This window comes from Suricata suricatta, chromosome 5 (assembly GCF_006229205.1).
Source record: "Suricata suricatta isolate VVHF042 chromosome 5, meerkat_22Aug2017_6uvM2_HiC, whole genome shotgun sequence".
Classification (NCBI taxonomy): domain Eukaryota; kingdom Metazoa; phylum Chordata; class Mammalia; order Carnivora; family Herpestidae; genus Suricata; species Suricata suricatta.
In genome coordinates, this window is record NC_043704.1 from 8,620,102 (window position 1) to 8,643,915 (window position 23,814).

At 42.0% G+C, this 23,814-nt stretch overlaps 1 protein-coding gene and 1 long non-coding RNA gene across 12 annotated transcripts in view; one reads left to right on the forward strand and one right to left on the reverse strand.

Moving 5' to 3' along the window:
- Positions 1-23,706, forward strand: part of LOC115291479 — a 49,401-nt gene extending 25,695 nt beyond the window's left edge. The window contains exons 4-5 of one of the 2 annotated variants that reach the window (XR_003908470.1): positions 9,769-9,866; positions 23,519-23,706. This is a non-coding gene — a long non-coding RNA (uncharacterized LOC115291479). The remainder of the gene's footprint in view (positions 1-9,768; positions 9,867-23,518) is intronic. The other variant, XR_003908471.1, reaches the window with a different exon arrangement.
- Positions 15,296-23,814, reverse strand: part of KCNJ15 (potassium voltage-gated channel subfamily J member 15) — a 73,779-nt gene continuing 65,260 nt past the window's right edge. For 5 of the 10 annotated variants that reach the window (XM_029938948.1, XM_029938950.1, XM_029938949.1 and 2 more), the window contains 3 exons: positions 21,374-21,599; positions 20,003-20,100; positions 15,296-17,722 (listed from right to left, as the gene is read on the reverse strand). In XM_029938948.1, coding sequence (XP_029794808.1) covers positions 16,575-17,702 — 1,128 coding nt within the window. In that variant the 5' untranslated portion in view covers positions 17,703-17,722; positions 20,003-20,100; positions 21,374-21,599 and the 3' untranslated portion in view covers positions 15,296-16,574. Of the gene's footprint in view, positions 17,723-20,002; positions 20,101-20,479; positions 20,624-21,373; positions 21,600-22,150; positions 22,249-23,814 lie in introns of those variants that run through there. The other 5 variants (XM_029938956.1, XM_029938957.1, XM_029938958.1 and 2 more) reach the window with 3 other exon arrangements.

Genomic DNA, 23,814 nt, shown 5'->3' on the forward strand with positions numbered 1-23,814 from the left:
AAAGCACTTGAACAAAATAGTTTGAGACATTCAGTAATTCCAAACTGTGGCTGGGCTCACCCATCCCTAATTTCAAGGGAAATTAAATCCATGTGTTTCTCATTCATTTACACTCAGCTCACTAAAATGCTGCTCTGTGAGAGTGGCGAGACTACCAGGAAGCTGCCCAGGCTGTTTTTAAGTCATGTCCTCAGCTGGGAAGGGGGCCTGGCCAACGTCCCCTTGGATCTGCTTCTCTGGCAGCCGATATTCCACTCTGTGGAGCCCACAGAGTCCTAACAGACTCAAAACTCTCGGAGGTAGACTTCTAAATCCATGAGGGCTTGGAGAGGTCGAGAGTCCAGGCCCTTGCCTCGGGACAGATCCACAGTTAGAGCCCTTGTTACTCAAGTTTGGAGTAATTTGCTAATCCGTTCTTTTCATCATGCTGATGGTGATATCAGGATGCCCTTCCTTCAGGGAACACCTCTTTCCAGCTCCCTGAAGGGCTCCTGTGCTGCCCTAGATACTGTCAGCACATCACTCAGATGTCCTTGGATGCTGTGCTCAGCTCCCACTTTCTGTAAGCTTTGCTGCTCATCCAGGACCCTGGAGCTCTCTTACCATCAATCAATCCAGTAGAGAAACCATGTATTGTATGGAATAGTTATGCTACTTAAAATGGGTTTCTTTGGTGATGGATCTGGGTGGACACAGAATAACACAACAGAGAGAGGGGCATATGAAAGTAAAAGGGATTGATTACACTTGCAGGGCCTGGATGAGGGAGGCACGACACAGCTCAGCACAGCACACAGTGACCACAGGGGCAGAACACCCAGGGGAATGAGCTCCACCAGGCAGGCAGGGAGCCAGAGGGGGTGACACCATAGGCAAGTGCCTTTAGTGGGGTCAGGTGGAGGATACGAGCCACAAGCACAAGGGGGGGTTACTGGTGCATGTGAATGTCACTAGGTCACAGTCAGAAAGGGCAAGGAGGGGAACTTGTGGCAGGGGCCAGCCTTATCACCCTGCCACACCTGGCTGCTTGCGTGGGGTGCTTGTAGCCTACTCCTGGGGATATTGAGACAATAGGAAAATAGGAAGTTTTAAAAATTTACAATCATGAGACTTCTTGGAGGATGGATGATGAGCCCAGGGCATCAGTTCCCTGCCTAGAAACTGACTGGATGTAAATGTCTGACAGCACTCTAGGAAGAAATTCCAGAGTTTTCTCTACCTTCCAACTCACTTATGAGCTGCATTACAGCAGAGAGATCTGATCAACACTCCATTCCCTTGATCACAGGGATCAAAAGAGAGACCCAAGTCTCCAGAAGCTTATATCATGGCTCTTCTACAGCCTGGGCACTGGTCCGAAGAGACACTAGGGAAAAACCGTGAGAGACTATTGAATCCTGAAAACGAACTGAGGGTTGAAGAGGGAAGGGAGGTGGTGGTAATGGAGGAGGGCACTTGTGGGGAAGAGCACTGGGTGTTATATGGAAACCAATTTGACAATAAACTATAAAAATAAATAAATAAAGTCATGCTACAATAAAAAAAAAAAAGTGGTGTGGATTCTGCTCTGACACAGCTCCAAAACTAGGAGAACAGAAGGAGGGTGAGGAATACCGGTTGGCATCTTCAGCAAACGGCTCAAAGAGCAAACTGCCAATGGATGCCATACTTCAGGAGCATATGGCAAGATCACCATCATCTTGTGGCTAAAGTCTGACCCACGGCAAGTGTCCAATAAATATTTGAGGTTGAAACAATAAAGCTCTCCATAAAGAATGACAAAGTGGGAAGATTCTTGGCACAGGTCAAGAGCTCTGACTTTCTTTCAGGCCAGAACCTGTCACACTTGGAAGATGATCATTCTTATGAGAATACATAGAGCACAATGGTTATGTGGGTGATGACTAGGGTGGAGTCTACCTTTTCTGGGTATCAGCTAAATGACCTGGGGCCAGTGCCTTAAACTCTCTGTGCTTTGTTTTTGACACTTGCTGGGATAGGATAATAATAGTACCTGCCTTGGCATTGAAGATTAAATGGGTAAATTCCTGTGCAGCTGTGAGAACAGCATACGACACTTAGTATGTGCTCAATAAATGCCAGGTGTGATTGTTATTGCCATTAGAGTCTCACGGATTGATAAGGCTGTACAGGAAAAGTTGTGGGGCATACCACAGCTCTATAAGAGTGGGAGACATGAGGCTAATCACGTATGCGAAGAGGCTACCAGATGCTCCATGGCTATATCTTCTCTACATCGAGTCATGTGGTCCCAGGCTTCCATAAGTGTGGAACTCAGACTAGTAGCTTGGGGATCAGTTGGGAGCTTGTGACAAGTGCAGAATCTTGGGACCCATCCCAAGTCTAGAGAACCAGAATCTTCATTTTAACCAGGGCCCTAGTGGCTAGCCTGCACACGAATTCCTTCATCTGATTTGTCGTAATTAATTACAACTAATTGTAAAATTAAGATACAATAACTGTATCCATTTAAATTGACCTGGTTGTGTGTGTGAGTGTGTGTTTAGCTTGTTGAGGTATAATTGACATACAAAACCAGAACATGTTAAATGCATCCATCTTTATGAGTTTGGACATGTGCACCTAGCCATGATACCATCACCACAACCAAAGTTCTAAACATACCTATTGTTTCAAAAAGGTTCCTGATCTTCTATTTTGTGGAGTTTTTTTTTTTTTTTTAAGATCGCAGGAGATCTAAACTCTTATATTGTAAATGTTAAATGTTATGACAGTGTATTGTTGTTTATATGTACTATGTCATACAACACATCTCCAGGACTTAGTTTAAGATATATAGACTATGCACCATCACCACAACAAAAATTCTGAACATGTCCATCACCTCCAAGAGTTTCTTCATGCCCTTTTGCTTTCTGTTTCTCCACCCTTGACCCCAGGCTGATTAGTATCTGATTTGTTTTCTGTTGATATAGATTATCTGGAATGTTTATAATTTCACATGGAATAAACCAGTATGCATTCTGTTTATGCAGTTTCTTTTACTCATTATAACATGATTCTGAGATCCATCTATATTGTTGTCTTCATCAGTAGATCATTAATTTTTATTGTACTCCATTTTACAGGTAGATTACATTTAACCCATTCAACTATTGATGAACATTTAGGCTGTTTACAGATTTTCTGGCTATTACAAATAAAGCTTCTATTAACAATAATCTATATGTCTTTGAGTGGATATACATTTTCATTTTATTTGGGTAATGACTAAAAATGGAATGAGTAGGTCTCTGCTTGCTGGTACATTAGGCATTCTACATTATCCCACAGTTTCCCTGGGCTTTGTTAACTTTTCACTCTCTGTCCTTTAGTTTAGATAATTCTCCTGATTTATATTCAAGTTGACCTATCCTTTCCATTTCCACTTCCATTCTGCTATTCAACGTGTTAGTAAATTTATTTCAGATATTTTATTGTTTCAGTTCCAAAATTTCAGATTGGCTCTTATTTGTATATTCTATATCACTAGTGAGATTTCTTCATTTTTTCATTCATCACTATTGTCTTTTCTTTCTACTTCACTGAGCAGTTTTAACAACCCTCATCTCGGAGTCAATCTCTGTAAATTGTCTTTTCTCTTGAGTCTACGTCACATTTTTCTGTTTCTTCATATGTTGTTTAATTTTGGACTGTATCCTGGATATTGTCAAGGACATATAGTAGAGACTTTGAATTCTGTGTTTTTCTTATGAAGTGTGCTTATTTTCTTTCTTTCTTTTTTTTTTTTTAGCATTTATTTATTTTTGAGAGAGTGAGAAAGACAGAGTGTGAGCAGGGGAGGGACAGACAGAAAGGGAGACACAGAATTTGAAGCAGGCTCCAGGCTCTGAGCCATTAGCACAGAGCCTGATGTAGGGCTCAGACTCACAGACTGCAAGATCATGACCCGAGCCAAAGTCAGATCTCAATCTACTAAGCCACCCAAGTGCCTCCATGTTTTTTCTTCTAACAGGCAATGACTTGGTTAGGGTTAAACTTCAAACTTGATCCCACCTGTGGTTATGCAGTGGCTATGTTCTCCCTTTGGACTTTGCAATCTCTCCTGTGTGTGAATGGTTCAGTGGTCACCCACAGAGTTTTCTAGAGTTTATACACAGAATTAGGGATTCCCTCTCCATGTTCCCTCCTTTCTTAGATTTCTGCCACCCTCCAGTATCCCTGTTGTCCTGGGCACCTTCCCTTTTCTCTGGAGCCAGAATAATGGTGACTTTTCTTTGGAGTTCCTTTGACCTATGACACACCACAACTGCAATTGCCTTAGGGCGAAGCTACAGAGGGGGAGCTGCCCCATGCTGGCTGCTTCCTGTGAGTTTCAATGCTCCTTAAGAGTTTACTTGCTTCTGTTCACTCCATAGAATCCTTGGGAAGTTGACTTTATGCATTTTTTCCCAGCATATACAGCTGCTCTGGGTAGGAGGTTAAATTTGTTACCTCAGACAGAACTATTGTTTGTGTATTTTTTATTTCATTGATTTCTATCTCATTTTTGATATTTCCTTCCTTCCATTTATTCTTTTTCTAACTTCTTGAGGCTGGAACTTAAATAATTGATTTTAGGCTTTTCTTCTCTAAAATAAAGACCTGAAACTATAGCTTTTCCTTTGAGCATTCTTATTGATCCTCTATCTTTATTTAAATTTTTAATAGCTTGTCTGTCATGGATTTCTTGCATTAATTTTAATTTTACAAAATGCTGCTTCAAAATATTTGTCGTAATGACTTAGCTTTTTAGCACCCCTTACATTTAGTACCCAAGGCAAATGTCTCATTATCTGACCTCACCCCACCTAGTTTTATCAGAAGGACCAGTGTTGAGTCAGTTACATAAGTGAGCCAAGGCCTGGCTCTGAAGATACAGCTGGGTGACTGTGGACTGTTATCTAGAGGTGTTGTAAGCTCAGTCACGTGTCAGGGGAGCCCTTCTGAGAGGTGAGAGCTATGCATTATGGGGAGTCAATAGAGTGGCCAGGAGCCCTCATCTGAGATGTCATAGACATTTTTAAGAAAGCCATTCATACAAGGTTGTCAACAGAGCTAGCAAGACTTGCCCAGAGAAATCCCAGATAGAGGGAAAGCATAACCCAAAGCCTGGAAAAAGGAAGAAGCATTCAGGGAACTGCAAATGATTCAGGGTGTTTGAAGATAGAGCACAAAGCAAAGGGATGGCAAGGGAGGAGGTTATCAGGAGCAAGATCTCAGAAAGCCATCAATCCCATGTTAGGACACTAGGCCTTTGTTTTGAAGAGTCAGGTTTGGTGTGAGAGCATAATCTGATCAGATTTTAATGTCATTTCTTCTAGAACAACCACTCTGGGCACATCATGGGGGGTGGATTGGAAGGGGAAAAGACTAGAGACAGTACAGCCAGTGCAAAACTTTTCAGAAAAACCAGATAAGGGACAATGGCGGCCTAAGTGAGGGATGGAGCAATAGAAAGGGAGCCACATCAGGGACCCTGTAGACAGGGACTGGCAATGGATTAGAAGCTGGTGGAGGGAAGATGGGGAAAGCAAGCTTGGGCCTCAAGTTTCTAGTATTGGGGGAGAGATGGTTTGGGGAGGAAAACAATATAGAAGAACATCATTCTCATAAATATATGATGCCACCTGATTCAGCAAAATGATGCAAGTGTGAGAACCTGGCAGGTGTCCATCAACATCTAAAGGGCAGTCCCTGCAGAGCCTCCTCCATGAAGCACACCTTGATTTAAAGAAGAGTTTTTTCTAACCTTTGTAGTAGGAGATACAAAATGCCAAAAATTATAGACACAGATTATGAAATGCATCTAAAAGTCAAGTACTTCCAAGTCTTGGGAAATCAGCATGCTCTCTGATAGCAGTCAGGAAAATGGGAAGCCCAGTATATGATTAATTTGTACAGACTACAGCTAGCCTCTGACTATTTGAAAACCAGTGTCAAAAAGTCTTCCTTTGTATGAAGTAATGGAGAGAATTCCCAGGAAGAAGACTCTTAGTTCTCTACACTGAGAACCAGAAACTTTCCAGAAGGAGTGTCTAAGAATGTTCCTTGCCATAGATTCCACACAGCTGGAATCAAATCACTAGGGAACATCTGCTAGAGGTCTGCTTTGTCTGTCCATTCTGCAGGACTGGGAAATCAGGGACAGTCACTATAACTGAGGGGTACCTTTATCTTCCAAGAAAAAGAAAAGGAGGAGGGTTGAGTGTGGAGAAGCTGGCAGTGAAGAGGATAGGAAAGAATAGCTGTGGGTTGAATTGTCACTTCAGAAATATATGTGGAGGTCTTAACTCTTAGACGTCAGAATGTGACCTTATTTGAAAATAAGGTCTTTTCAAAGGTAATCAAATCAAGATGAGCTCATTATGTCATCCCTAATTCAATGCAACATGTGTCCTTGAGAGGGAAAGACACATATTAATGGGGCAATCACAGAACTCCAGAGGACGTGGCTTTGTAATAGGTGTCTGTTAAAGTGTCTGGCTTGACTGGGTAAATATTAAGTGAAACAAGGAACCATGTTTTCTTTCAATAAACTACACACCCTGTCTGGAAGGGTGTGCTTGCCTCCTGGCCTCCCAGCTTTGCTTAGGGAGCCCTGAAGCATGAGCTCTGGTTTCCAGCTTTGACTCCTCCTCAGGGAAAGTGAAGATGCGATGGACCATTGGGTCCTCACCAAGTCTACCTCGACTTAGGTCCTGCTCACTGTAAACCCTTCTTTCCAGGGAGGAAGCCACGATATTTTGCCCAGTTCCACTCCTCTCTTGGCCAGCTTCTTTGTGCTGGAGTCCCAACTTCAGAGATTTTTTTGATCCAGAAATAAGATTTACCTTGCTTTTCTTCTTTACTGACTCCCTCCTAGGGACAGACTGCTGCTTCTGATTTGGAATCCCCAGGACTGGAGGTCTGCTCCTGAAACTTCACTCCCTCGATCTCATCCACTGTTGTAGATTCATACCACCCTTCCCTCCCATTTGCCCATAAAATGGTGTCAGAACCGTCCATTAGAACCGCCTTCCACAGTCAGCTTCTAGGGACTCCCTTGTGACCTTGCCCATATTTCTAGCTTTTCTTGGTGTCCCACTCCCACTCCAACCCTGACCATCATTACAGCAGTGTCCAGGGACCACTCACTTGCCCCCAATAGGCCCTATAAACTTAGTAACAGACTCCAGAGAGTTGTGCTGATTCTGTGATGTTCGCTAATCTCTACAAAGCCTCTTTGTCTCTTGCTCAATCAGCCAAGACCTTGAAGTGATTACCTACCTTAGAGTTTCACTGAAGTTCCCAGTACCAGTCCTTACAGTGCATGTCTTCAGAGCCCAGCAAAACAATCAGTAGGAAATGGAATGCTTCAGCCCCAGTAGGCAACACTCAAGCAAAATCCATATCTGTGCTGCTGTTGTTCATCATTAATTTTGCATTCATGGGCCAAGTCTGTGGTAACACAGCAACTCAACCATGCTTTTGTTTGCATTTGGCAGATACACTTGAGGGCCAAGCAAATGCAGCTTTGTTTGCTCCAAGAACATCAACTACTAAATCCCCTAGGCTCCTTTGGATGCCCACCCGAGAGGCAGGATAGAGCCCAGGGGAGAAGAGAGGCCTTCACTTTGGTCCATCCTGGGTTATACTCCTGGCTCTGTTACTTACTGGCCATGTAACTTTGGCCAAGTTACTTAGTTTCTCTCAGCCTTGGTTTTTGTCTTCTGTAATATGGAGAATCCTAACAATGTTTACTTGTGTGAAGGAGATATGATGTAGTCATAATGAATATAAGGAACTTTGAACCAAACAAGGTATGGGACTCATGAACCACGAGATCATTTGCTTGGTCACCACTACCTTCCTCCAGGATAGTACAGGTCATCAGACCCGCACTTCCTTCTTCACCAGGTACACAGGAATAATTAAATGTTCAAAGTTGTTGAAGTACTCATAATGCTACAAGTGTAGTATAGTATCTTCTCTGTAAATTCAAGGTGTGGCCAGAAATCATGAGGTGCACATGTGTTTGTGTGGACATATGAGCAGAAGAAATGTGCAGGCAACATAGCAGCTCAGGCATATTCATGGTGGGGGTGGGGAATAAGGAAAAGCATGCATTATTCTGTGTTGCTATAAACCTCTGAGTCCGTAAATTGTAGCAGACTTGTGGTAGAACTTTTTAAATTTTGTTAAATGTTTATTTATTTCTGAAAGAGAGAGAGACAGAGCACAAATGGGGAAGTGTAGAGAGAAAGGGAGACACAGAATCCAAAGCAGGCTCCAGGCTCTGAGCTGTCAGCACAGAGCCCAATGTGGGGCTCAAACTCACAAACCTTGAGATCACAACCTGAGCCAAAGCCAGACACTTAACCAACCAAGCCCCCCAGGTGCCCTTGTGGTAGATCTTTAAGTCCCACATAAACAGGTTTTATAGGAAGGTGTACCTGTCAAAAGCAAGAGTTTCTGACAAACTCAGAAGTCTCAAATTACATTTGAGACACTCAGATATACTACATGCTGAGTCCAGTGATAGATATATTAAATTCAAGGTAAGATATAGAAATTGTGGTAAGAAAAATCATATGAGTATGAATCTCTGGAAAGAATGTAGACTTTTGCATGAAAAATTAAACCATTAAACTTGTTTGCCTGACCGCTTGGAAGGCAGGTTACTAAAACCAAGGGTGTTTGAGAAGAGAGATCACAGCTGCCAGGATGCCTTGTTTCCAGCCCAGAAGCAAAGCTCTGCATGCTGCTGTGACAAATGCCTATCTTCACTGCTCCAGGGACATGGTGCAGTGAAGGCAAAGCTGTCTTATGTCTTGGACCTGGATAGCTCGGTTCGTGGCCAAGGGGACCTCACAAGGGCAAGGAAATTCTTGAGACAATGGGTAAGAACAAAAACCACATATCAGTGCAAATAAAAATTAATAAAATATTTCCTACTCCAGAGCCTCCTTACTCTGTTTCAAAATACTGTGCACTTTCTGGAAAACATTTTGTTTTCTTTCCCAGACAGCCTTCTCACATTTGACTTCCTACTATATGCACTAGCCTTTTTTATTTCTAACTCACATCCTCGCTCAATGAACAGTCTTGCTGCCACTGAGAAGGTGGCAGTGGGTGAGTTAAAATTCCACAGGAGACAAGGTTCCAAGAGAGACACCTGCCGCAGGTTTAGATCTGCAGCCGCTGCATTGTTGTGGGTGGGTGTGGTCCACCAGCAAGGCGCTCCCAGGAAGAGAGCTGTGCCCAGTGCACGTCTCTGTCATGTGGGTTTTAAATAGTCGTGCCTTTAAGGGTTTCATAACTACATGTTTTCTTTCTTTCAATCCATCAAAGTAAAAGAGCAATGAAACATAAGGGACTTTGGTACAGGATGAGGGGCAGAAAGGATGCTGTTAAATAGTTACTTGATCTTTAATCATTGATGAGAACAAAATGATCACTAGAGCATCAAGGCAGAAGAAAGAGATGAGACAGGGCTTTCATCTTCTTTCCTTTGATTAGAAAGGAAGAAAAATACATTCTTTCAGGCCCTGACAGAAAACAACATCTTAACAAGTTTTTAAGACCTACTAGCTCCCAAATTATTGTGGTTGCTAACATTGGTAACAGCCTCTGAGGCCTCCAGGGAAATACTAGGTCCCTCTCCATCAGAGCACCACTGTAACACTGTTACTGTTCCAGTGATTTTTAAAAAAGAGTGCCCAAGAACATAAAATTAGCATTATTGTATTTGCTATTGTTTCACAGACTGGAGAGATTCCACATGTAAACAGGAAGAGGAGGAGATACTTACGAAAGCAAGAAATGGCTTGACAGATAGGTGTGCGGGTTTTTAGAACATAAAGGTACGTATGCCAAGAACAGTTACTGATTGGTCAGAGGCTGACCAGGCTTGGTGGTCACACAGCGTACATGTATCAACAGCCACCAGTAGCAACTCAATCTTGAGAAATGGGAGTCACGATTCTGCTCAGGCAAATCCAAGCATAAGAACAGCTCAAAAGTCCCAGACAAGCAAGGACAGTTATTCTGTGGCACGGTGTGGCAATCAGACTTAGGGCTGTACGTGGTTAAGACTGAGGCAGGATCGAAATTTTGCTTTGCGCACGCAGCCAGGAGGCCAGGATTTTATAAGTCGTGGGACTGTTTGCTTGTGAAATCTGCGTGTCACTGGGGATTTTGCTCTCCCTAACATCCTCGTGAATTTGATTAAGTGGTGTCTTGGAGTGGGTCCTTTTGGAATGGAAATGTCTGTTTACCAGAGTGAAACATACTTTTGGTAACTTACAATTCCATGACACCCTACAGAAATAATTCTTCCAAAATAGATCCAAGTTGGCTGTTATCCTCTCTTCCTGTCCTGACTGCTATTTAATGCTCTGTGTCAGCACACAAACACAGCTTCCTCTTGTGATCTGGAAGTTTGTTTTTGTAAAAAAAAGCCCCTGATACAGTCATACTTCCTGTAATGATTGGATTTAATACAACATCCTTAATCTTAAGGTTTGACTGCAGATGAGAGAATAAAGTTAAAATACAGTGAATTAAAAAAAAAATCCCTCCTTTGAACTTCCCAATCACCTTCTTGGAAGCTTTTTACTTTTTCCATCATATTAAGAAAATTTGCAATATAAGAATAAGAGTAGTTACAAACTAAGGGGTCACATTTCTTAGCTCAGAGTCAACAACTTCTGGTTTTTTATTTATTTTTTAGGAGATAGGTAACCTATAATCAATTGTGGTAGCTTCCTTCGAGTTTAATTTTTTTTTTATTTTTAAATGTTTTATTTATTTTTGAGAGACATAGAGCAAGCAGGGGAGGGGCAGAAAGAGAGGGAGACACAGAATCCAAAGCAGGGTCCAGGCTCTGAGCTGTGAGCACAGAACCTGACGTGGGGCTCAAAGCCACAGATGGTGAGATCATGACTTGAGCTGAAGTTGGACGCTTAACCGACTAAGCCACAGAGGCACCTACTTCGAGACTAATTTTGAGTAGGCTCTCCTTTTACTTGAATATTTTTGAGGGGTGAAATTGGGTATCTTCAGGGCGTGGGTGTGCCTGGTACTAGACACAGTTTGGCCTTGAATGAAGATGAGACTGTGGTGAAGTACATCATGATGTATGGACCTGCTGAGAAAAAATCTTGGAGATGGACTTTGCTGTTGACTTTCCCATCTTTGGCTTTGCCCCCATAGTGCTCATTGAGAATCCTCTCTAATCTAATAGGTCTGATTCTTTGGAAGGGGGTTGGGAACCAGGATTTCTGTTCACCAGGTGGCGGAGGACTTTAAACCCATCATTTTTGGCCTTTTCGTGATACACAGCCTCAAAGAACATGCTGTTCTGCACTGCACAGAACATAGCATAGACCTTTTGTGTTTTGCTAAAATTCACTTTCACTAATGGGGCAAGCTAGGAAAATCCCTTTCTGGAACACCCCCTTTCTTTACTATGTGCTGTATGAGGACTGCAGCTTCTGAGTGAAGGTTTCTTCTAGAGATGGGTATAGTTTGGGATTATGTGAATACTCTCTGCATGACTGTTATATTTAGCAAATAAACATATAAGACATCTGGTTATTTTTGAAATGCTTTTCTAATTATCTGTGCAATTTTGTAAATGTTTTGGGCGGGTAACTGAATACAGAACACTTAGAGCATTTTTTGAAGTTATTTATTTATTTATTTATTTATTTATTTATTTATTTATTTAATTTATTTTGAGAGAAAGAGAGAGCATGAATGAGGGAAAGCAGACAGAGAGGGAGAAAGAGAATCCTAAGCAGGCTCTGCACTGTCAGCATAGAGCCCCATGTGGGGCTTGAACTCACAAACTTTGAGATCATGACCTGAGTGGAAATCAAGAGTTGGAGGCTTAACTGACTGAGCCACCCAGGTGCCCCTGAACACTTGGAGCATCTTAATAAAGTCCATACAGGATGCAGGACAAAAAAAAATTATTAAATGCAAGATGTGTCCTTTAGACACGGTATGCCTGGCATTCCTCATTCTGGTATTATTATTTCTACTCAGAGTTATATGGCTTTTACCTATCCATACGATGTCTTTGGCTTTTGTACTCCTATATCAATTACATCCACTGACTTCCACATTCAATTGTTGTAATTTAATTAGGAATGAACTATCAACTGCAATTATCAGTTGTTCCTTAGTCTTCTATTTTGTTTTAAGTTTTATTCATTTATTTTGAGACAGAGACAGCATGAGTGGGGGAGGGGGAGAAAGAGAAAGGGAGAGAGAGTCTCAAGCAGGTTTCACACTGTCAGCACAGAGCCCAACATGGGGCTTAAACTCACAAAACCATGAGATCATGACCTGAGCTGAAACCAAGAGTCAGATGCTTAACTGACTGACCCACCCAGGTGCTCTGGTCTTCTATTTTCTTTATACCAGCAAATGCCAACTGAAAAATAAAAATTCCTGTTCCCAAATTTTGGCCATCTAAATGTTCACAAATTACTAATTTGAATCAATGATTTAAGAAAAATGTTTAATGTTTACTTTTGAGAGAGACAAAACATGAGTGGGGGAGGGACAGAGAGAAAGGGAAACAGGATCCAAAGCAGGCTCCAGGCTCTGAGCTGTCAGCACAGAGCCTAATGCAAGGCTTGAACCCATGAAATGCAAGATCATGACCAGAGCCAAAGTCAGATGCTCAACTGACTGAGCCACCCAGGTGCCCCCTGAATCAATTCTCTTTAACCCACAGAATAATTTGACTTGATAGAGTAGATAACAAACATGAAAAACAGCAAGGTGCATACATTAAGTGAAAGGAAGCTGAGCTCAGCAGAACTGACAAAGAAGGAAGATGAAGTAAAGTAGCTAACACCACATTCCTGCCTTCTTTTTCTTTTTCAGTAAGTATTTAGTAGAAAGCTTCAGGAAAAAGTTGGACTTAATTCATCAGTGTTTCTTAAAGCCTAGGAAAATTACTGTCCACAGGCCCAAGTTGGGGTGGGCAACCCATTCTGATTAAAGATAAACTAAAGTTCACAGAGGGTTAAATGTAGGTAATCTATGATGAGTGAGATGTTAAACCTTTGTCTTTCAAGTGTGTCTTCCCAGAGGAAGAATATTAAGTGCATATTGGCTCTATCCAGAGTCAAATGCTGGAATTCAAGTGCACACCACAGAACATGGAAATCAAGACTTAAAATGCTAACATTTCATTTTAAAAAACACCATCTCAGAAAGCTTTGATAAAATAACCTGCATTCAGAGTGCACGTTTGAAATGTTTAAGAGGCAAAGAAAAAAGTCTAGCAAGAATGAAAACCATGATTGAGAGACTGAAAGTCTTCATTATGCTACATGGTCAATGTCGACACTTTGACCAGTGACAAAATACAGAACCAAGCCCGAGGAAAAGGATGGTCCTTGACTGAGCTACCAATGCAAAGACGTAGGCTCTTCTATGGTTTCTGTCTCTCTTTCCTACTTTCTTCAGATGATATAGGTACTGAGGATCCAGGCAAAGGCAAAAGAATAATACAGGCATGGAAGTGTCACTTTTTAAATATTTCTTAATTTACATTTAATGGTATCAAAATCACCATCAATTAAAATTAAAAATATAACTTAAAGAAAAACCAAATGAATCATTGTTCAAATTCATCTCAATATCCGCTTATTCATGAAGTTCTTCACTTTTAGCCCATTATTTTAGACTTTTGGAGTCTCATCTGGTGCTGTAATTTCCCTGAGTGGGAAGGGGAACCAATGCGTGTCTCTACCCCGACCCTAAAGGTAATTCTTTGTGGAGGGGGGTGTCAATGAGTGAATCTCAGCTATGCTGTCTGGGACCATTGGTACCAGGTGCCATCCAAGTACAATAGATTTTCTTACTGAAATAAGATACAGCTTGTAGATTACACTGATTTGCTGCTGTTGACTTTCTGGTTTTCCAAATGGAACTTGACATTTTTGAATGGTCTCACTGAGAAGGCCTGATGCACTGGAAATGTTTTAAAATGCAGGAGGCATATTGGGTCCAAAACGTTCTATTAGTTTGATTACTTCTTAGTTGGGTGTGGAGCATGAATCTGTTTCAGTCAAAAGACCAGTCCCAATATAATCAAATAAGTTTGCCGCCTAACATCTTTGGTTAGTTTGTTAACAGCAGAGTATTGTGCACTGAGTAATAATAAGTGTGCCTGAGAAGTGCTAAGTTTCAATCCAGATGCAAGTATAGTACTATTTATAAGATATATTACTGTATGATTTATTGACTTGTACAAGTATTGGCTTTTAAGATACTGCTTATTTGTTTTGCGGGTAGTGCCAAAGATAAGATGACCAAATCTTCCAGATTTGGCTGAAATAGATAAGCTCAATGAACACACAAAGATTTCTCCATCTCATGCTACATCAGTGTACCAAATGCTACGTAGGTATGCAAGATTCCTTATCTTGATCACATTTAAAGTAACACTGATGTAAATACCCTAATAGTGCAACAGAAAACCTGTAAACATGCCTGTGGCATTATTTTCCTGTTGATTACACCACAATATACAATTTAAAAATAACATATGATAACTAAAAGAGTGAATGTCTAACTATACTAATGTAATTTAAAAGAATAAAGATCTAAAACAATCTGCCATTAAATTATCAACAGAAAGAGAAAAAAAATTCCTGAATAATGAAAGAAAAATCCTCTTGTGCATTGAGCTTGTCCTTTGCCTCTGTCACTAACTTTACCCCCATTATTCTTCCATCTGCATAAAATATTCAGCCCCAGGTCAGGTCAGGGGTGTGAGCCCCCTCTTCTCTTCCATAGAAGGACATTTGAAAATGTGGCAGCATAAAGATAGGGCTGACTTTGCTGTGATCCATATCATCATTTCACTGATAACCTGAATCCAGATTACTTTCCCTTTTTCCTCTGAGCCCCAGTGTCCCCATTTTTATAGAATAAAACATATATGAGCACATTGGCGAGGACTTGCTCTGTTAATTGCAAACATCTTTCATTGATCATTTCCACAATTCTGCTTGAAAAGCCAGGATGTGCATGTGTATGCCTGTGTGTCCCTGTGTGTACATATATGTGGGCTCATGTATATGTCTATGCAGTGCCTACCCACTTATAGGCACATTCTTCTTGAATGAATACACAAATCAAGTTTGAATGAAATGAGAATTCACCTGTGGCACGTCTAGCTAGTCCTGGCCCATGTGTATTCTTTGCCCCAAACAAATGTGATTTGTGGCCCCTAGGTTGTGTCAAGAGCAAAATGTTACCCCTGTACGACTCAGCTGCATGTGATTTATTTAAATTCTAGAGCATTCTTTACATGTCATCAGATGATCAAAGTTTGTTTATGCTTCAAGGAGTCATCTGTATATGAATTCAATATCCTCGCCCCCTTTGCTTTGCTCCTCATGGCCCCGTCCAAACTTGTGGAGTTCAATATCTGAGCAAATTTCCCATTGTAACGCAGCTTCCTTCTTCTTTAGTGTTGACTGGAGTCAACAAGCAAGTGCCTCGTGTAAGACAGCCGTTACTCTCCATTTGCTTTTTCGATCTTGGAATATCAGTGGCAGTTTTTTTGCAGACGAGGAAGGAAATGACCATCATGAATATTGGCCCATAACAATAAGTTGAAGAAAGAAGGACAGGTCTAGGGGCCATATGGATTTGGGACCCAGAGGGTCCCGTGACTTCTGAAAGTTCCCTTGAAAACTTTCAGAGTGGACATTTTTCAGATTTTCATTTGTATACAAATCACTTGACGATCTTGTTAAGGTATAGCTTCTGATTCTCTAAGTCCGGGTGGGACTTGAGAGTCTATATTGCTAATAAGCTCCCAGAAGGTGCTGATGCTACTGGTTTTGAATAGAAAATAGCAGTATATTCCAACCAAAAAATTAATGTGAACAATAGTGTGAACTCCATTTGTATATGTTTTCACAACTGTCAACTCCTAGTTTGATCAATTTCACTGTGTACAATTTAATCCAATGAAGAAAGGTAAAAATGGAATTATTTTTATGAATACAGAGTCCCCTTGGCCCTTTTTACGTATTACCAGATAGCTTCCATTATATATAACATTTCCTTTTCTTGAAAAGAAGAGAGTGTTTTAGAGCAATGGCATAGAGGAATACTGAACCATATTTCAACTCTTGGCCCTAATGTCTTTGATAATTGTTTTGAATAAATACCTTATATTATAGCTGATATTCTGTATAGAAATGCACTTCCTTCCAATGCCAGCATTGCTAAATGTCTGCCCACCTAGCAGGACATTGTTTCAATTGCCATATACCAAGTTTTTGGAAATGTAGCCCCATTTTAGAAACCATGGATTTTGAGAGTTCGCTTCAGACAAAGCATTGAAAAAAGGAACTTCTCAAACATAAATGCTTGCTTAGGCACTGCACCCAAGGGCGGAAATGATTGTGTAGGCATGTGCAGTTTTTTAGAGTGAATCCACACCTTTGTGTTTTCACGGTGACCTTTGCATCTGAAGGGAGCTCAGACGTGGAAATGGCTCCCAGAGTTCATCCCTGTGATCACTGCCGTCAGACATTGCTCTGTTGTAACAAAAGAGTTCTCAGTTCTCGTTCCCTCTGCTCCTCCTGCCTGTACTTCTCCTCAAGTTTCTGTTTCTCAGAATCCGCGCAGTAAAAGGTACAATCAGGACTCTTTCGGATCTGTTCGAACTGACTGAAGTCAGCCACGTACTTCCCGTTCTTTGAGAGAGAAACTACAGGCACAAATTCAAAGCCCCAGTAGATCTCCTCTGGGATGTAAGACGTGCGGCTCTGGCAGACGGCGCTGGTCGATTCCACGGTGGCGTTGAGGAGGACGACGAGTTCAAACTCCTTTTCCTTCAGGTTTTGGGGTGTGAGGTCTCTTAGGGGGCTCGTCTCATCCAGCACATGGTAGAATGTCATGGGCAAAATGAGGAAGGGGCTCTCCGAAGAGGAATCCACGTGGAATTTGACGGTGGCTTGGTTGAGCAGGATCCTCTCCCCTTCCTTGGTGACATGGGTCTGCAGGAGCTTGCCAGAGAGCTGGCATTGGATCAGAAGGCTCTTCCTCATGTTGGCCACCTGGATCACCAAACAAAGCTTCCCGTTCTGCTTGGTGATGACCGCGCAATGGCTGAACTTGATGGTCTCGGCCCGCTTTTTGGGTCTGGCGATCTTGGCCAGGAAGGTGCCCGTGATGAAGATCTCAATCAAGGTTGTGATGACCAGCTGAGCAACCAACAGGAAAATGGCATGAGGGCATTCCTCTGTGATGGAACGGACTCCATAGCCAATGGTTGTCTGGGATTCCAGGGAAAAGAGAAACGCCCCAGTGAGAGAGTCCACTTTCATGATGCAGGGGGTATGATTCGAAACATCCTCACTGGGTTCTAAGTCCCCATGAATGAATGCGATGGCATAGTAGATCACTCCAAAAAGGAACCACGTCATCACGAACGTGGCGGCAAACAGGGTGAGCTTGTATCTCCACTTCATGTCGATGACAGTGGTCCACAAGTCTTGAAGGTAGAGTAAGTATATGCCGTCCACTTTATCAATTCTCACATTGCTGTGTCCACTCTTGGACATGACTCGGGGCCTGTTGGTCTTGAGTCCAGCTCCTGAAGGGTGCTTCACCAGGGGAGTGCTGGACATGCTGAGATGAATGGCATCCATTGTCAGGCTCTTGGGGCCACCTAAGGAAATGACGAAGAAAGATGTTCCATTACTGTCACATGTGGTAGGACATCCAGAAAACAAAAATAGGATAATGAGATGAAATATGGAGGAAGGTTATAGATGTATATAAGAAAGGAGAATTTGGAAGGCAAAAATAGTCTGCTGGTTCTTGAGGAAGGCATTAGGGTGCAGTGAGGAGTATGGAATCTGGAGACAAGTAAATCTGGGCTCCATGCTGACTCTCTCATTTATTTGCTGTGTGACCTGGGGCAAGCTATTTGACCTCTCTGGATCTCAACTCCTTAATCTGTAAAATGGGAACACAATCTCTTCCTCAGAGTTTTGGTGATGGTTAAATGAGATAATGGCCAGAAAGTTGGCCAAAACAAAGCATTTCCCTCAAAAGCGATGCTAATCTTCTCATTGTGAAATCACACACACATGTATCTACCCCACAGAGTTTATGAATATTTATGTATACTCAACTATTGCAGATTTCCAATTCTAGAAAATTTAAAAATACATTGACTGAGCATAGGGTCAGTACCGATATAACTAAAACATACCATCTGTAAGAGAGTTTTGATGCAGCAATGGAGAATATCAATACCTATTTTTCAAAACTTGGCTCATATTAATAAACATTTTAAAATTTTACCCTTTCATTTGGCATACTTTACAACAGAAATCATTTTCCCCCCAACTCAATGAATAATTTAGATTCTATTACCTTTCCTACTTCTTGATTACATCAGAAAGGATTAAGTTATCAAACAACCAACAACCAACACCTAATGAATAATTACCTTTTGTTAATTGCTTGATTGATATGCTGGTTATTCTTGGGGAAATGCTATAAGATCCCACAGTAGATATGACATTTAGGTATGGCACAAAAATTCTGTAGTACTACTTTAGAACTACCTAGAACCATCATGGGAATCTCTTTTCAAACGCTAAAGAACAAAAAAGCAAGGACAGGCATCCAACATTGCCTAGAAGAACAGACCCACCTAGAAGAAGCATCAGGCTCCCACTCTAAGTCCCAGGAATGCTCCCTTCTTCCTCAACAGACAGGAACAGGCTGGGTGTGAGGCCACACAGCGTCTTATACTACCTGCCTGGTGACTGGAAGAAATCGCCCCTACATTCCTTGAAAAACATAATGTGAGGGAGTACAGGAGAACTCTACTTGGTTGGCATGGTTTTTTCCACCTTATTGCCATTTTGAAGATAAAGGAAACCCCTCGACCCCCTTAAAAAGTGACTAGATAGGGTGGTCTGTGATTCATGCAATAATCTTTGCTGTTAGAGCAACATTATCTCAGTAGAAGTTTTGGAAGTAATCTGGGCAAACCCCTTCAAGGACACTGACCCCACACATCAGGGGCTAATGCTTGTTGAGGATACAGTGAGTTGTTGCACTTTTTAATTTTCCCGTTATATTAATAGCGTGTCACTTACTGAACAGCCCTTGCAATAATTTTTTTCTTGGAAAGGAAACTTAACTGTTTCATTTTCATTACAAAGAAGGGCCCTAAGCTATTCAGAATTTATTTTTCTTGTTGAAGCCTTTTCCACTCATTTGGAGATTGATTTAGAAGAAAAATACAGAATGGGCTTAGGCTTTATCAGCCCCCCAGCAGCATTTCTCAGTAACCCAGAGGAAAGTGACCATAATGAAAGTTGGGAAACAAGAAGTCATGCTGCCATGCCCGAAGGCAGAGCCACGCTCAGAACATGAGCGCTGCCAGAGACAGATGCAGCTTATGTGCAAGTACGTGCATGCACTCCGTGCTCTTTAAAGAGAGAGAGAGAGAAACTGCTAGGGGAAAGTGCATGCCATTCAATCCACTGGAATAAAAACAGAGGCTTAAGTTTTCAAGAGTGAGTGACACGCAGGTGTCCTGCAGGCATGACCGAAGCTCCAAGCTCAGCCACTTGCCAGGTTCTTGAAAAGTTGGCCCTGTGTACATCAGGCAGTGCCATGAAACTCCTGTTTTAATCTCTCCTTCAAAGGGACAACAGGCCAGGTGTGGGATGAGCTGGATCTTTTTCCTCTTTCTGCTGAAAGCTCTGTTTGTTGCATTTCTGCACATCTAGCATTGGAGGTGATGACACCAATAGCTATCCGAGATGGGTGGTCTTAAGAGGGAGAATGTGACTGACAGCCTCCAGGGGAGAGGGTCTTGGGCTCAGCATCTGTCTGTGCAGAAAGGTAGCTGGTGGACCTCACTCATAGGGGAAACGCGTTTTCCCTCCCTCTCAACACCCCATGCCCTCCGACCGATTACTACCTGGTCACTCCTTCAGCAGGTCAGAAGGCGTCTTCAAGGCAGGTGGGACGTCCTCACTCCCCTTCACCCACCTGGCTACCATGAGACGCTTTTTCTGCCTGAAAGAAAGAGGGACATGTGGCATTCACAGGTGTTTACAAAGAGACTGACCCGGTGAGACTGACCCTTAACGATTCCCCCAAGGGCTCAGACCCTCATGCTCACCTTCCAATCCCTGGTAATCTGGCACGGTGCCCAGAATAGACCAAAGGCTCAAGGAGTGGTTTAAGAATTAAATTGAAGCCCCAACCACAACCCTTCCTATAGAATTCCCACCCTCTGGAGGGAGCTCAATAGTAAAACACCCTGGAAAGAGTGGGTTAACTTACCCCCATTGTGGCCCACTATCAACTGACCAGCAAACAAGGAGGCAGGAAAGGGAAGTGCAGAGGAAGTAAACACTGAGCATTGAAAGGGAAGAGTCTAGAATATTTTTACCGCCTGTGGAAATGCATTATTACTGTTGAGTCACAGAGCATCAGAGCTGAAAAGACTGTCCAACCCAAGGCATCTGACACACAGTTCTCAAACGAGGGAACAGACCCGGGAGGTCAGAGTGACTGGTCTTCATCGCACAGATGGCTCATGGCAGAGAAAAAAACAAAGTCCAAAGTCTTTAAAAGCTAGACCAGCACTCTTGTCAGCACACTACAAATGCCTCGTCACCCTCCAAAGTTTAATATAACCTGTTTGACACTTGAAAGGCTCTTTTGCATTCTTCTTTTCTAGATTGCATCTTCCTAAGGTACATATCTGCAGGTCTCCCCATATTTCTGTCTGTCTTATATGCAGAGGCATCCATCCCCCTCCCACTTCCTTTCTGATCCACCGGTTACTATAAATAGTTAGAATATGTACTCTGTTCTCACGTCAGTAGCCCCAGTTATCAACCTGTATAGCCTCTTGCACACTCAATTCTCACACTACGTTTTCGGTGTTTGGCAAACCGTCTTTTCATCACCGCCTCTATTATCATCTGTAACCATCATCTGTGAAGATCCTGCCTCTCCTTCTATGCCCCCATCAATCTGACCCGTGTGCTTTGCCATTCACACTTCATCACGTGTGCCGAATTTACAGTATTGTATTCTGTAGCAGACTTCCTTATCGACATGGACTTCATTGTCTATACACACACTCATTTCACATAATTTTATGTCACAGTCTTGGATTTTTTCCCCCTACTGATTCTGCAATCTACCTGGCTTCCCTCCTAAAATGTTAAGAAATAACAACAGTTTCCAAAAGCTAAGGATGGAAAGAATGATACAAAATATTCTCCCCTAACTTCCCTTCTCCTCACCCCACAAATAGGCAATATTCCATACAAACCATGAGAATCTTCTTTAGTCTCTGGAAATTGTATATATTTCTCCAGTTTTCATTATCTTGTTCCAACATGTGGGTTGGGAATGTAATCTTAGAAGGGTGATATCTTTTCTAAAGTGTAGTCCTTGAAACTACTGAATTGAGAGGTCCACATTTCTCTCTACTTCAAGCCAATAACGCACACATGGAATGAAGTCATTTATTGCATAGGGTGTGTAGCATTTGTTTTCTGGAGATAAAGAAAAAAAAACATTTTTGAGACAGAACGAAGCAGCAGGCACATTGACAAAAAGATATTTAGTTGTGTGACAAACTACACTTCTAGTCTTGGGGAGGAAACAATGAGAATGGAAAAAATTAAAGGGAGTTCCCATTATGTCCTCTGGGAGAAAATGTTCTCAAAAAAAGGTCTTATAAGAATGGATGATCAAAGAAATCAACCACAGTGAGCTGGAATGCTCTATCCTACCAAAGAGAAGTCTGTCTATAAAGGACCAGAAAGCCACTGACCAAGTAGAAGAAATAGGTATGCAAATAATAAGCATGAGTAGAGTCAGAGTAGAGTCAGAAGTAGTCTAATGTGGGAAAGATTCAGACGAATAATAACAATGGCAATAATAAAATATTCATATAAATTATAATCATCATCATCAACACAGATGACAGTACAGTGCCATATGCCAGCCATTGTTCTCAGTGCATGCACCCCAAGCCCACGAGGCAGGTGCTGTCATTATTTGCATGAGGAAGAAACAGACTGAAAGAGGTTAAGTAACTCACCCAGGTCCCCATGAGGCTGTGGTGCCCCTGTGGAGCTCCTGTGCCTCCTCTCTGCCACCATGACAAAGGTCCTCCAGTTTTAGCTGCATCAGAATCCCCTGGAAGGGTCAGAGCTTCTGATGTCAGCAGCTTTGGGATGGAGTCTAAGACTGTGTGCATTCAACAAGCTCCCAGGTGATACTGCTGCTCCAGGAGCACACGGTGGAAAACTACCACACTATGATATACAACATATCATAGCGGATTGTGGATACGTGGAATGCATCCTGTGGAATGATAGCAGTAGCTTTCCCTCCTTGAAGACCCTAATCCCGTCACTTGCCCTGAGCATTCTAAAACACCACTATTGCACACAGGCGCCAAAAACATCTGGTTGTTAGTTTTCAGAAATGTCCAATCTCCATCCTCATAGATGACTGTCAACTACCTAGTGGGCCAGTGATAAGTACTGATTTTTTAAAGCATGAAAGAATGATTTTTCCCCCTCCTACATAACACAACCTGATTCCTCCTAAAAACTTAGCACTCTGTTGAGTCAAATTTGGGTTTTCAATTTGTCAGTCCTGATTAAAAATTCATTCTGTATTCCCTGGTGGGCAGGAAAAATAACTGATTTTCACCCACAGAAAAATAGCTAAAAACAAAATAGGGGGACAGCAGAGATCTCTCAACCAAAACTCAAGTGATGTCATTCCACATACCTTCAGAAGGAATGAAATCCAAATCAAACCATAACTTTGGATTTCCAGATGAAAATTGCAATTTGAGGGGACCTGACTTTAAGTTCTATAAAAACAGTTTCCTGTTTATAAGAAAAGTTGCTTTAAAAGGTTTCTTGGATATCAAACATTTCTAACAAAACATTTTTTGGATGATCTGTCTCTTGACTATGAATCCAACATACCTGGATTAAATTTCACTCTAAGGAACCACGGTTTTAACTAGTAAGTAGGAAAAGTAATGCTTGACAAGAATGTACTTGGGGTTCACTGAACTCAAAAGGTTTAAAAATAATTGAAAATAAAATCAGTGAGGCTTGGCTATCCTTTTTTTGGATCCTGTGACTGTGGCCACACAAATTCATGTGCTGGGACCTTTGGCTTTGGCCTCAGGCCATATTCTTCCCTGCTCTTCAGAGCAGTCTAGGACTTGCCTCCGTGGTTGGTCTTATTGTGCTTAGTGCAGTGCTCAACTCCATGTCAGCTGAGGACACAGATGACTTTTCCCGGGCGGCCTCAGAAATGGACATGTCTACCAAAAATGAAGGTGAGCACAGTTGACTCTCAGTAGATTCTGAAGAGTGGCTCTTTCGTTCGTATCTGCGAGGAAAATGACTCTTTTCTTCTGCAATCCCATTTCCCCCCTCAGGCCATTGAGAACTGAGGATGGCTGGTAAAAATGGCAGCTTCTGGGAACCCTTGGAATTGGTCTCTTCTCTGAAGAATCTTAAGGATCTGAGGGGAAGCAGCAGTTGAGATGATGTCAGAGGTGCACCTGAGTTTCTTCTGTCTTGAAATATGTTTTGAAGATAAGAACGTGGATCCTAATAAACAAAACTGTGGTAACTGTTGGTTGTTGTAGCTAATTATGGATTCCTGTTATTTGCTGCCCCTTTCTGGGAGGTCTGTCTAGAATGAATCCTTTCCCGGGTCTGTCCCTGGAGG